The following is a 13,873-nucleotide window of genomic DNA, read 5'->3' as shown; positions in this document are numbered from 1 at the left end:
TGGGTAAATAATTCCTTAGCTGTAGATGTTATGGAGCAGCCATCTCAGCTGTGGGAAGTGTCTGTCATAAGCTGCAGTAAGACAGGGTGGACTCATTCTTAGCTTCCCGCATAGATTTATGATAGACATGCACGGTTTATGATAAGAGTGCGCCATTTTGTCCTATCTATGATACATTTCATAGCTAAGACCCACTATGACCGCTTCATGAATACAGCCCCAGATGCCTTAACTGATTTTACTGGACTTCACTTGTAAAGGTTCTAAATGCATTGACATGATGAAATTTTTGTTGAGTAAGATTTTGATGAAAGGAATTGGGGACTGCAGACCAAATTGAATATTGAGTAATGCCAAAATATTTGTGCATATGTGAACCAGAGTATAGCAGAAAATTTTCCAAATATTAGGAAAGGCAAAACTTAAACAGTATCATTGCAGAAGAGCATAAAATGATAGCACTGGGAAAAGTTGGTGTATGAGTGAAGATGAATGAGATGAAAATATGGTAATAATATTATATATTTGTAACAGATCTTACCTCTTCATACAATTCTTTTTACAGACTGTGGATTGTGTGATGTCAGGCAGCTGTCAGCATGGTATGGCTGTGGTGCGTCCACCAGGCCACCATGCTGAGAGGAATAATCCTTGTGGCTTCTGTTTCTACAACAGTGTGGGTGTGGCTGCACAGCATGCCATTACTAGCCATCATTTAGAGAGGTGGGTCATGTTAACTTCCCTCTATAAAAAAATTGGATTCCAAAGTATCACATTCCTAACAAGTCATGAAGCATGATGATGCCTCCTCTGACCTCTAATATTTTTAGATTTGTCCTCCTGAGACCACAGCAGATGCAGGGTACTTCCTATGGGCTGAGTTGAACCAAAGTTTGGAAGATTTAGAGTAAGAGAAAAAGTGAGGAATGAAGTCCTCCATGCCAGATATGTGCTCGGCATACAGAATCAAGTCTTTGACCTGGAAGCAGTAGTCATTCCAAGGAAAATCAGAATAACACCTCCTCAGGTCCCCCCCAATTTGTAGAGGCAAAGTGCCAGAGGCACCTCTGCTTTGGGGGATCCTGAGGAGGGGTTGGAGTGATAGGACAAGATATAGATATGTGGTTGTGACCAAAGGAGCCTAATGGAGAAGATAGAGTGACAGCATAAGGAGAAGAATTAGAGATGAGGAAAAGGCCAAGAATGTTGGATGTATCTCCAAGACAGTTAGAAATACAAGTAGGCTGTTGCACTAATTGTTCTAGGTCATAGGGCAGCATTTCCTAAACTCATCCAGTATATGACCACTTTCAGTAGTACCAAACCTACCATAATCCTGACTTTTATAAGCCTTCTAAAAATGAACAGTTTCAATGGTGCAAATATATTTAAAAGATTATACACAGCAGAGAGAACAGTAAATTAAATGTTTTTAATGTTTATTACTGTTTATTAATGTTTATTAACAATGATTTAATCATGCATTTTAATGAGAAGGATGCTTTTTTTTTTTTTTTACAAGTTGGACCCTCCATGATCCACAGAAAAAGGCTCATGATCCCTTTGGGGGTCATGACCCACTGTTTGGGAATGACTGTCATAGAGCATAGCAAAGTTAAAGGCTAGTTCACCAAGTTGGTTAGTGAAGGGAAAGGAAAGTCAAAGCTGATGGTGAACATAGAAGTCTCCAAGAAGGGAGATCTCTACAAAAGGGAAAAGAGTCAGGATATGCTCCACTTTGGAAGTTAAATCATGAAAGAATTTCTTATAGTAAGAGGAATAGGGTCAGAGGTATACAGCACAGATAAATTAAGTTTGAGAGTGACTCTGTAGTCATAGCCAGATGGTAGAAGATTCAGAAGATTCAAGAGCATGGGCATGAAAGCAAGTTGGGTGGTTGTGCACACAGATGCAACATCCAGCTTTGTATTGAAAATGAGGATAGAGAAACTAGGAGAGTACATAGAAGGGACTACTGTCAGTTGCCTCAGATACCTGCATTTTGGTGAGGAAGAGATGAGGTTTAGTAGTGGAGAGATGGTGTTCCACAGATTGAAAATTAGATCTAAGGCTGCAAATGTTGCAGAAGTTAATGAAGAAAAGTTTAGTAGAGTGTCAAGACACTTAGGGTTGATATCAGAAAAAAAGAAGTCCAACCTGAGGACATTTGTGGTCTAGCCAACTCTCTCAAAATACCAGTTCTTACCTCCTCATTTCTTATTCAATCCCTCTATGATACTCCACAAATATTCATCAAACACTTAATTTCCATTATTTTTAACCACTTCCTCTCTGCTACTTTAATGTTCCATGTTCCAGCACCATACAGGCTTTTGATCTTCATGGAGTCCCACCAATCATTATCTGTAACTGTGCTTCCATGATCACTCTTTGCTTGATCAACATTTAATCTGTTCTCATTCTTTCAAACCACTTACCTATAGCTTGGATTTTCTGTCTTTCTAAGCTTTTGAGTCTCCTCATCAGGAACACTCTGAAGCACCTATCTGTGCACAACTTTTTGATTGTTAGTAGTGATTCTGTAAAAGATGATCCATTGATGATATAATTTCCTGCCTTAAATCAAACAGATGTGGGCAGGAAATGTTTTGAACATGATTTTTGCAACACTTGCAAAGGTGCTCCCTATCACATTTCCCTCTGTCAACACACACACAGCAAGGATGATGGGAGGGGGTGATTCACCCATGTCCCAGTGCACAACCAAGCATAAACATAAGGCAGTTTTGTCCATTCCTAATAAGTTTTTAGACATGGAATCATATTTATGAAATTATGAGGGTGCTTTAGAAAAAAAAAAATTCTTTTCAAGATAGGGGCAGGGCAGTGAGGAGCAGATGAAGCATGAACTGTAGCCAGTGCTGTATCCAGCATAACAAACACACACAGACCACCACCTTCATGGATCAGAAGTTGATATATTTTATTGTATTGGCTGAGCTGAAACACCATCAGGTTGGAAAATAACACCACTGCAAAGGAGGATAGGTTTCTAGGTCAACTACTTAAGGAAATAGTAGTACAGTTGGCCATGTGACTATCCTTTTTCACCAGGGGCTGATGGAGCTAAGAGTGTGAGTGTGTAGTGTTTTGTCTTGACCACTCTATGTGGGATTGCTGGCCTGGTATATAGATAGATAGATGACTATAATGAATAAGAGTAATTTTTCTAAAAACTGTTTTAAGATGATAAGATGAGGATCTCACACCACTCAACTGTTGTTTAAGGGTTAAGCTGGTTATATGCCTTCATCTTGAATTTTTTTATTTTACTATTTTTTTCAAGAGTTTTGAAAGAATAAACACATCATTACCTGTTTAATATGTTATAAATAATTGTTTCACTTTTCTTTTATTCTTTCTGATGAACCGTACATTATCTACACAAGCTGAGAAGCATCTAAGAAGAAGAGAAAATGAAGGAACTCCATTCAGTGAGGAAAACTTTGTGTAGTAATTGAAAGGGACTTCCTGGAGATGTAAATATAATACAATTTGTAACTGGCATCTTATACATGCCCTTAATCATTCACATGCCTTGCTTCATTTTCTACTTTTCAGTAAATATACTCACACCTACACCATTACTATGGGGAATGAGTGTTGCATATTAGGGCATGCAAACTCCTGCACAGTTGATCTTTGGAAAGGATCGAAGACAAAGGTGATAAGAATAACAAGTTTGCATGATCTTAAGACAATAGTTGATAACAATAAGTAGAGAGACAACATGAGTTTAACTTAAATCCAGCATATAACAACTAGCTAAATATACACCCTTGATGTGTTCCAGAGTGTTGGTCTTGGATTGGGATGTGCACCACGGCAATGGGACGCAGCACATGTTTGAGTCGGATCCACGAGTGCTGTACATATCAATCCACCGCTATGACCATGGAAGATTCTTCCCTGGGAGTGCTGATGCCAACTACAACCGTGTTGGGCTGAAGAAAGGAAAAGGATTCAACATAAATATTCCGTGGAACAATGTGAGCTCCATCCTTTTATTTCTGCCAGTCTTTTATCATTATTACTTTATTATTAGGAAACATTTATATTTGGAATCAGTATGTAATACATTTTCCATTCAGCATCTGCTGAATGAGTAGTATATCTTTTTGAGTTTCTCTCTCTCTCTCTCTCTCTCTCTCTCTCTCTCTCTCTCTCTCTCTCTCTCTCTCTCTCTCTCTCTCTCTCTCTCTCTCTCTCTCTCTCTCTCTCTCTCTCTCTCTCTCTCTCTCTCTCTTACACATTTTTAGAACAGGAAATAGGAAGGGTTTGATGTAGGATTTTTAGTACCATCTTCATCATTTGATTTATGAATGATGTGTATATATTGTACAATACTTTAAAAAGCATTCCATTGTTTGCTTTATGTTTCTGGGCATGTTGTACCAGAGCATCTCCCTCTGAGTAGGTGAGTGTTCCACTAGTCTTTCATCATTCATCTCTCTTAAAACATTGATACAACCTTCTGACTACTTACATATTTAATGCTATAACTTTCCATATAAAGTCAGGTTGCTGCTTATGTGTATTATTCTAATGTGAATCACATCTAACACATGGAGTCAGTTTGCCTCCAAGTCACACTGTAATGCAGGGGACTCAAACCCCTAATGCAGGTATGGGCCACAACAAGCTGCAGTGAACTCCATAACATGGGGCAGGATAACACTAATGCCAGGGAAGGATGTGGACTGCTGCTGCCACTGCCACTTGTTATGATAATAGTGAGCATGCTGCCACCACCACCACCCACCCCACCTGTAGTGATATCAGTTTATACTGAACTGTGCTTATGTGCTTGGCAACTGTGCAATCCCATCACAACCTGCAGCAGTGAGGGCACCCTGCTTACACTATTAGGGAACTATTGTTTATCATTTGCATTTAGTGAAGGGCATAGAATTGCACCCAAATAACATAGTGAGTGTGTGAATACATGAGGTGTGTGAACATGTGAGGTGATATTTACAGTAAGCATTCATCAGCTGTGTGTGTAAACAATCGCTTAATGTGACTTTTAATGTCTGTGCTGGTTTTTATTTATTAACCTTTTCATATTTGATGGGCTTGTATATATTTGTTAGCTTCTGTTGTATGCATAAAAAAAAAATAATGTAGGTAGTCTGGAAATATTTTGTTTTAATTTCAGGGGAGCCTGTCTTAGCTAGGTTGGAACTATAGTAATTTTTTCCCATTGCTTTCATTATAACTTGTGTAAATTGCATCTAATGCTGGCCATTAGCAGGAACCTGACTGTGAATTGCATTTAATGACAGCTTTTAGCAGCAACCTGACTGTATTCTTGGATTGTATATCCTCCCTAATTTACAGTTCATGATACTCTTTCATCTGATCCTTAAATTTGTATTTAATTAATTATTTACATGGTTACATTTTCTCCAGGGTGGGATGGGAGATGCAGAATATCTGGCTGCTTTCCTGGAGGTGGTTCTTCCTGTGGCTACTGAGTTTAATCCACAGCTGGTCTTGGTCTCAGCTGGGTTTGATGCAGCAGTTGGTGATCCCCTTGGTGGTGAGTCCAGCTCATGAAAGTCTTCAGTAAAGATATAAATAAGATGGAGAGGAATATGTATGGAGAGAAAAAGAATAGAAAGAAATTGAGATGCCACAATGTACTAGCTGCATAACCTTCTCTGATTTGCCCTTGCCTGTCAAGTACTTCATGAGTTATCACAGAATCATCACCCAGCGTTGTCATTCTGCATAAAATGGGGAATGGTGACCCACAAAAGCATTTTTATGAACGAGGCATAATTTTTATTTTCTTTCATTACATCATGCATATATAAAGCTTTATATATATATATATATATATATATATATATATATATATATATATATATATATATATATATATATATATGATTTATTTATTTTATTTTATTTATTTTTTATTTATTTATTTATTTATTTTATTTATTTATTTTTTTTTTTTTCACTGCTCGGTTTTACATACAACTTTTGATAAGCTAAATGCACCTACAAGTTTTTGTACTGCTTGTGAGTGTTTGAAATAAAAAAAAGTTATTTAAAGAAAGAGAATAATGGGAAATCCAAGGCACATGAATCCCTTTTTAATTACATAATTAAATAATTTGATATTTATGATGTGATGCTACACATTTGTAATAAGCAAATAGCTATGAAGTAGCTACCATTGTAGGTGTCACTAAAAATGTTAAAACTTCAGTCAGAAAATAACACAAAAGCCATTTTCTCTCTCTCTCTCTCTCTCTCTCTCTCTCTCTCTCTCTCTCTCTCTCTCTCTCTCTCTCTCTCTCTCTCTCTCTCTCTCTCTCTCTCTCTCTCTCTCCACTTTCTTCCATGATCTTGTTTTTTAAGCCTATTGTCAGTCCATGGTACACATGAGCATGATTGTTTTTGAAAGTTGAAATAAATATATGTGAAGGATTGTTAAATATTGATTAATGGAACTTGATTGCATTTACATAGTCAGCAGTCACCTTGTTCAGAAAAACACCTGTCCATCATATCTAGGGAACCCTTTAAGGGCAGATATGTACCATTTTAAGGGAAAACCACAAAATGACAGACAGACATAGAATGGCATAATGGCAAATGTCATGAGTTTTTCAAGATTGCATTTTAGGAAGGATATACAAGTAATGGAACGTTATTTTGTTATGGTGAAGAAGGTTGTTTGCTCCAGTGATCACATGGCATAAACTTGCAAAGTACAGCCATACTAAACAAGTCCATTAAGAAAAAATTTTGTTGGGTTGGACTGGAATACACAGACATCTGGCAGAGTGAATGGAGAAAGTTGGAGATCCCTTTTATCTTGTGGTTGATTCATAGAGGCTGATAAAAGATAAAGGGATAAATGATTATATAGAATGGATTTTTTTTTTTTTTTTCACATTAGCATGCTATTTGTGTATATGTAAAAAATGAAGGATAATACCAATAGTAATAATGTCTTTTCAGGATACAATGTTACTCCTGAGTGTTATGGCCACATGACCAAGTTCCTAACTTCTGTAGGAGATGGGAGGGTGATTGTGGCCTTGGAGGGAGGCTACAACCTGACCTCTATTAGTTACTGCATGACCTTATGTGCCAAGGCCCTCCTGGGTGATCCCCTGCCTTCTCTCTCTGGCAACCTTACCCCTTGTCAGAATGCAGTGGACAGCCTCACCAGTGTGGTTGGTGCTCACTGCAAGTTTTGGTCTAGCCTCAACTTAAAGGTAACAAATATTTTGGATGCTGCATATATTAATTCGTTGATGTGCACAAATGAAAACAGGAACTCCATTATCAATTTATTCATATATTGAATTTATTACGCATTAGAGTAAAAATACCCTAATAGATAACTAGACAAAATAATGGAGTTGTGACACAAACTTTCATTTTCAGGGTAAGATGGTGGAATCTCCCAGGAAGCAAAACTCTTTCAAATCAACCCAGAGACCTATTTCCTCCACCACCAGTGCTCAAGGTGTGCCCATATAACATTATTACCTTTGTACTTATATATAGTTTAAGTGTACAGTACTCTCACATTTCATGTGTAGCAGGTGCTGAAGAATGTTTGGCAATACAAATTCAGCAGATTTTAACAAAATGACCATGAGGAAAATGCATTTGTTCCAAATAGGCATTATATGACTAATTTCTCATGAACTTTATTTCTGTTTTTGTTATAAAATAGAATAGAGAAGCTTGCCTTAGAGACACAAGACTGGTGCTGCCAGCAACAGAATAGTAGTGTCAATATGTGACACTCAGCTCACATCCATGAATAATGTGAAAACAGTGCTTATGATAATTCTTGAAAATGAATGCATAGATGAGTTTTGGGTACAATAGTGAATTGGAACCAGGCTATAACTCACTTTGTCATATATTTTGAATTTTCCACAACTCAATACTCACATTTTGCAACTTTCTTAGTACTACTTATAGTATGTGGATGCTTTGGCAGTCCCTCTCTCAGGGAACCATGATATCTGTTCTCCCACATAGCTGCAGTGACTACTATCCATTTCAGACCCTTTGAGGCATCTTTTTTTGCAAGTATCTTCTTAACTAACAGATGGACCAATATGACATTGAGACAGCTTGTTTGACATCATACCCTAATTTACTTATGACACCAAAGTGTATTGCTAAGCATGTTTCTTCATCATATTTACTCTTGGGTTTCAAGGGGAAGTTGACAAGAATAAGTAGGACAGTGACAAGAGCCAAGTAGGCCTTCAAACTGGGAGGGTTTTGTGTGGCACAGTCATGACATGTATCACTCTCCCTACAACTACTGCTTTGCATCCACATGGCCATTGTAGAATGTAGGCCATGATCGACAGTAATGAAGCATTCCTTCCTTCTCAGTGTATGGCTATGCACCTTCCACAGCCACATGCCCTTGAGTTATCACATATAACAGTCAAACAACTCCAATCAATCATGATTGTTTCTATAAACAATCCAGCCATACTTAGTGTATATTTTTGGATTATCTGCCATTATAGAAAAGTATTATATGTATGGCTTCTCTTGTATAAGAGAGAGAGAAAGAAATAGGGTAAGAGGAAGGCAAGAAGGGAGGGAGGAGAAGATGGGAGTAGAGGGATGGGTGGTTGAGTGATACACGTCATAACTACATCACACAAAATCTTCCTTATCCAAATGCTCAAGCCAGCTTTTGTCAGTTTCCCTTTGAAAGCCGAGAGTAAACTCCTTGATGAAACACATTTCACTGTGGTGTCATAAATTACCAAAAATGTACCAAAATGTCATATTTTATCCATCTGTTGGTTGAAAAGATGTTGGTGAACAATGATGTCTCGTAGGATCTGAAATGGATAGTGTGTAATCAGGAGTTCAGGTTGGGATGTTGGGTACAAGAGATATAGCAGTCTAAAATGTGTATGAAAGCACAGCAGACATTTGCTAAACACTGTGTGGTCCATCATGATACATATCAAACTTTTCTTTACCTTTTATTCTTGGTTCTGGTTACATTTCAGTCTTATCAACAACTGTAGCTCTCAAATTAAGTGAACAGTGAATAGCTTATAGTGTGCAGGATATGGTTAGTTGTTGTGATGTCTGTGTAAAATATCTATAGTATTGCATATCATAAGATTTATTTCATACTTTTTATTGTTAAATTTTACAGTTGAGACAATCTCATGTTAAATATGTGATTATTGGGAAGCATTATTAACTGATGGTTCATGTCTTGGCAGCTGTTGATGAGTTAGCAGCCAGTCTGTGTCAAGTGAACATTGGTGAGGCCAGCCCAAGGAGAACCCAAACTGAGGAGAAGAAAGAGGAGACCTCTGGTGGGGAGCTGGAGGGAGCTTGTGGTGGCAGCCATGAGGACAGCACTACGACCCTTATACTGTCTGAATGCTTAGGAGCACAGGTATGAAAATACATCTGTGTCATCCATTCCATGGAATGACCACTACATCCTTGTTGGAAACCCATCTCTTGTGTGCTGAGTGCATAACAGAAGTGATAGTATTTGACATGAAGGTGTACATACATTCCTCACTCTCTCATACTAGATCTTCTAAACCTCAGTTTAACTCACCCTACCCTCTTGCTATCTGTGATAGAGAGGCAGCTTACAAATGGTATCTGAGCCTTTATCTTCCATTTCTGCTCTTCTGATCTTACTAAATATGGTACTTGATGCTACTCCTCCCATAGTAACTATGGTACTTGATGTTACTCCACCCATAGTAACTATGGTACTTGATGCTACTTTTCCCATAGTAACTATGGTACTTAATGCTGCTGCTCCCATAGTCTTGTTGCACAAGGCTTTCTACTTTCTCTCACCTGTATTCTGTCCCCTTCCTCAACACAAGAGTTAACCAATACACCTAGTTTTTCATCCCTATTTTTGGTAAACTCTGGAACTCTCTACCTGATTCTGTATTTCCTACCACTTATAACTTAAATACCTTCAAGAGGGAGGCTTCAATACACTTCTCATGATTTTATTTTATTTATTTATTTTATTTTTTTATTTATTTTTTTTTTTTTTGCCACTTGAACCACTTTTGGAACTTGCATTTTCAGTGTCTCTCTCTCTCTCTCTCTCTCTCTCTCTCTCTCTCTCTCTCTCTCTCTCTCTCTCTCTCTCTCTCTCTCTCTCTCTCTCTCTCTCTCTCTCTCTCTCTCTCTCTCTCTCTCTCTCTCTCTCTCTCTCTCTCTCTCTCTCTCCAGAACCCTTCTTACATGCAAAGATTTTTTTTTTGTCAAAACTCTTCTTATATGCAAATAAACAGATAAATAAAGATATAAAATCTAATAGCATATCCACTTTTAGAACAAATTTTAATATTGAGCTAATCAAATCAGCATTTGTTTCATTATAGAATAGAAATGGGTAGAATGAACCACAACAAAGAATTGAAATAGATGAGTTTGTTTTTTTAGAAAATGTTTGTATTAGAAGTATTGTGTGCTTATGAAACTAGCACTGAAGACATAAATTAGTGTGCAGACACAAACTTTGACACAGCAGGATTTTTTACAGTTTTGTACACACAATTTAACATTATGCTCTGAGAGTGCTACACTTACATCTTTCTTTTCACATTATGTTACTGTTCCAGTATGAAAGAATGCACTTCCATTAACCTACTTTGTAATTGTTCATATTACATTCATTTGGGAAGTTAGTCTTAAAACCTTATATAAGCACTGAATTCATTCTTTAATATATTTTGTGAGGTGTCATGGATTACACTGCTCAGCAATGTGTTGACTACATGGCATAACACTTTATGTAAGTACTGCAGGCTCTACTGGCACTGCTTGCTTTGGCTATTATAAGCAAGTTAGTATGATTTTTTTTTTTTTTTTTTTTTTTTTTTTTTTTTTTTTTTTTGTGTGTGTGTGTGTGTGTGTGTGTGTGTGTGTGTGTGTGTGTGTGTGTGTGTGTGTGTGTGTGTGTGTGTGTGTGTGTGTTGATTTTGTTATCATCTTATAAGTGCATGTTGACGGACTATGAGTGATTAGAGCTGTGTTTATCCTTGCCTTTCAAGAAGTGTCCTACATCTATCTATATACCATACATCAGTTAACTACCTGCCATAAGTCATCACTTTTATCATACTTGTAGTTTGTTTTCAGAATATTGCCAGAGATAAATAGGCATCTTCAACTGCAAAATAGGTAAATTTGAATAAAAGACTACAACAAAATTTTGTGCTTACTTTCCTGCAGGAATTATATGCTGTTGTACCAGTATCCTGGTGCCCCCACTTAGAGGAAGTGCAGCCAGTGCCTGATGGCACACTCAGCACCAGCAGCGCCTGTGAGGAGTGCCATGACACTTCTGAGAATTGGTGTTGTCTCACCTGTTATAAGGCAAGTATTTCTCACTCTTTTTTTCCCAAGTCCAGAATATAATTTATAAGTTTTTCAAAATACTCAAGCTTTTGATATCATGAAAAACTGGATATGCATTCTTTTATTCATTTCACTCATTATTAATAAATTTATTCAAAGGTATTTCAAGCTTTTCTTTGAAAGTTATTACAAACCAATAGTGCATTTTATGTTATACAGTATTGATCAAGTCCATCATGAAAAGGAATGTATAGTAATTTCAAATAGGTGATGAAAAGCTATGGTAAGTAGGTCTCTACAGTATGCTTTAAAGACACCAATATGCAGGAAGATAGTTATTCTGCAGTGGAGTTTTTGACTTGAGATATGCTTCTATGCAGGTGTTGTGTGGGAGATTTGTTGCTGAACACATGCTGATGCATGGGGTATGTGAAGAACACCACCTGGTGCTGAGCTTCAGTGATCTGTCCACCTGGTGCTATGCATGTGATAGTTATGTCCACAATCCTGTAAGTTGTTCTCATACTTTACTCATTATTGTAGCATTTCATACACACATTCAATAACATTATTGTCCATTGATTTTAAAATATGTACCTGAATTCTTGCAATAACAGTTAACTTTCTCAAGATTTTTCACATTTTCTGCTTAGTTATTGGGTTATTCATAAAGTGAGAGATAAGATGATCTTTGTCTCAGCAAGAGACTATTTGGGCATGTATCCTGCCATGCTATATTTTATGGTCACCTAGCATACAAAAGGCATGGAACAATAAGTTAAGGAATTGTGATTCCACTGCCCAACACAGGAGGACAGTAATCCTGCTTTTTCATAGCTGTGCATAGCCAGACCCTTGCCATTGAAGAATATTCATAAATGGAATGTTAAAAAAATTACTGTTCTACATTTTGGGAGATATGGAAAAATGTGTAACATCAAGGTGGTGGTTCACTTCATATGGAAGGAATAGAGAACATAAAGCAAGGGTTAATATCGAAGTGAAGATATGTGGAAGTGATGCAAAATTCAGGTTTGCATATGACACTGATTTGCTGGGAGAAAGTGAAAAGGATTTAAAAACATTAAAAATAAATAAATTATTTATATATAATATATTTGTACTGTATGTGAGACTTCCAAAACCTGTTGAAATAACCTTTAAATATTAGGCTGATGCTGCATTCGTGGCTCTTGGTTATTACTCACTTAATTAAATGGCTGTACACAATTTCCTTGGAAGCTAATCCTTTAGTATATCTTATAGAAGTTGAGCCTAGCTCTTTTTTCTTTCTCCAAAATAGTTTTAAATACAAAATGGTTAACCTGAGTTTTTTTTGTTACATGAAATGAGATATGGTGGAACCTAGGTTCTCCAACTTAATTAGTTCCTGAATGCTGTTCAAAATCCAAAATGTCTGGAAACCAAAACTACTTTCCCCATACAAATCAATATAAAATAGATTAATATGTTCCTGGACACTCAGTAGATTATGACAGACACTCCTGCTGATAAGATAGCTGCTCCTCACCATCTCCAGCTCAGAAATTATATATGTAGAAAGGATGTATTGAATGAACTTAGTGATACAGAACTCAACAGAAAATATTGATTAGACTCTAGACTGTGCAGGTATTCTCTTTGTCATTGATCTAGTGAGGGAAACATTACAGAGTGACACAGAGAGGAGCAACCCATTCACCATCAAAATGAAGGTGATCATAACACTTAATTAAGCATCTTTCTGCTGGGAAAAGCTACTGGGAAAATGCAGTTGAAGTAGTGATGGCATTGTGGGTTATTGAGAGAGCCACAGGTGGCTTGGGATTACTCCTGAGCATTGAACTGTTTGTTTACGTTGAGGGTCTTCAACAGGATCACATTTACCTTATTTCAAAGATTGAATTACTGTTTTACCCATTGTGTCTCTCTAAAATATTTATATGAACTATAAATTAGTAATAAATGGCAGCTTTTGCTATGTATTAGTATTTGAAATCAAGTAACCTTGTTTGAGAACTGAATTATGGTATGGCAACTGAAGCAATTACGAGTTCAAAATTTTGTTTGAAAACTTATTTGTTTGGAAAGGGAGGCATTCGATAACTGAGGTTCCACTGTATTAATTTCCCATGAAACCCACACCAGCTTAAGAACAAGAATACAATTGCTGATATTTATCCTTCCTTTGCAAACATTTCTTTACCAGGAAGTCTTCACAATAATTTTTTTTATTGTTTTCTTTCTTTTTTTTTCTTTTTTTTTCTTTTTTTTCCAGGCACTGTTTGAAGCTAAGAGAGCTGCTCATTTAGACAAATTTGGCTTGGAGCCTCCAGAATGTTCTTGAAGACTGTTACTGCTGCTGCTGCTGCCACCTGTCCATCATTACGTCTGATGCTCTGCTAGTCTAACAGATGACTCACCAGGGTGTGAGCAGCCATGCCTTATAGACCACTCCTAGGTGGTGGTATTCATTTTAACAGTT

The 13,873-nt window shown here is 37.0% G+C and overlaps 1 protein-coding gene across 7 annotated transcripts in view; it reads left to right on the top strand.

Annotated features, from left to right (window-relative positions):
• Positions 1-13,873, top strand: part of LOC135102326 (histone deacetylase 6-like) — an 84,200-nt gene that overhangs the window by 69,173 nt on the left and 1,154 nt on the right. For 6 of the 7 annotated variants that reach the window (XM_064007372.1, XM_064007376.1, XM_064007375.1 and 3 more), the window contains 9 exons: positions 566-723; positions 3,815-4,010; positions 5,434-5,563; positions 7,000-7,259; positions 7,432-7,513; positions 9,267-9,445; positions 11,263-11,406; positions 11,769-11,897; positions 13,667-13,873. The exon at positions 13,667-13,873 is cut by the window's right edge and continues 1,154 nt beyond it. In XM_064007372.1, the coding sequence (XP_063863442.1) occupies positions 566-723; positions 3,815-4,010; positions 5,434-5,563; positions 7,000-7,259; positions 7,432-7,513; positions 9,267-9,445; positions 11,263-11,406; positions 11,769-11,897; positions 13,667-13,735 (1,347 nt within the window). In that variant the 3' untranslated portion in view covers positions 13,736-13,873. Of the gene's footprint in view, positions 1-565; positions 724-3,582; positions 3,686-3,814; positions 4,011-5,433; positions 5,564-6,999; positions 7,260-7,431; positions 7,514-9,266; positions 9,446-11,262; positions 11,407-11,768; positions 11,898-13,666 lie in introns of those variants that run through there. The other variant, XM_064007377.1, reaches the window with a different exon arrangement.

This window comes from Scylla paramamosain, chromosome 7, assembly GCF_035594125.1.
Source record: "Scylla paramamosain isolate STU-SP2022 chromosome 7, ASM3559412v1, whole genome shotgun sequence".
In the NCBI taxonomy this organism is placed as follows: Eukaryota; Metazoa; Arthropoda; class Malacostraca; order Decapoda; family Portunidae; genus Scylla; species Scylla paramamosain.
The sequence above is the reverse complement of the archived record's forward strand: the minus strand, read 5'-3'. Positions and strand labels throughout refer to the sequence as shown.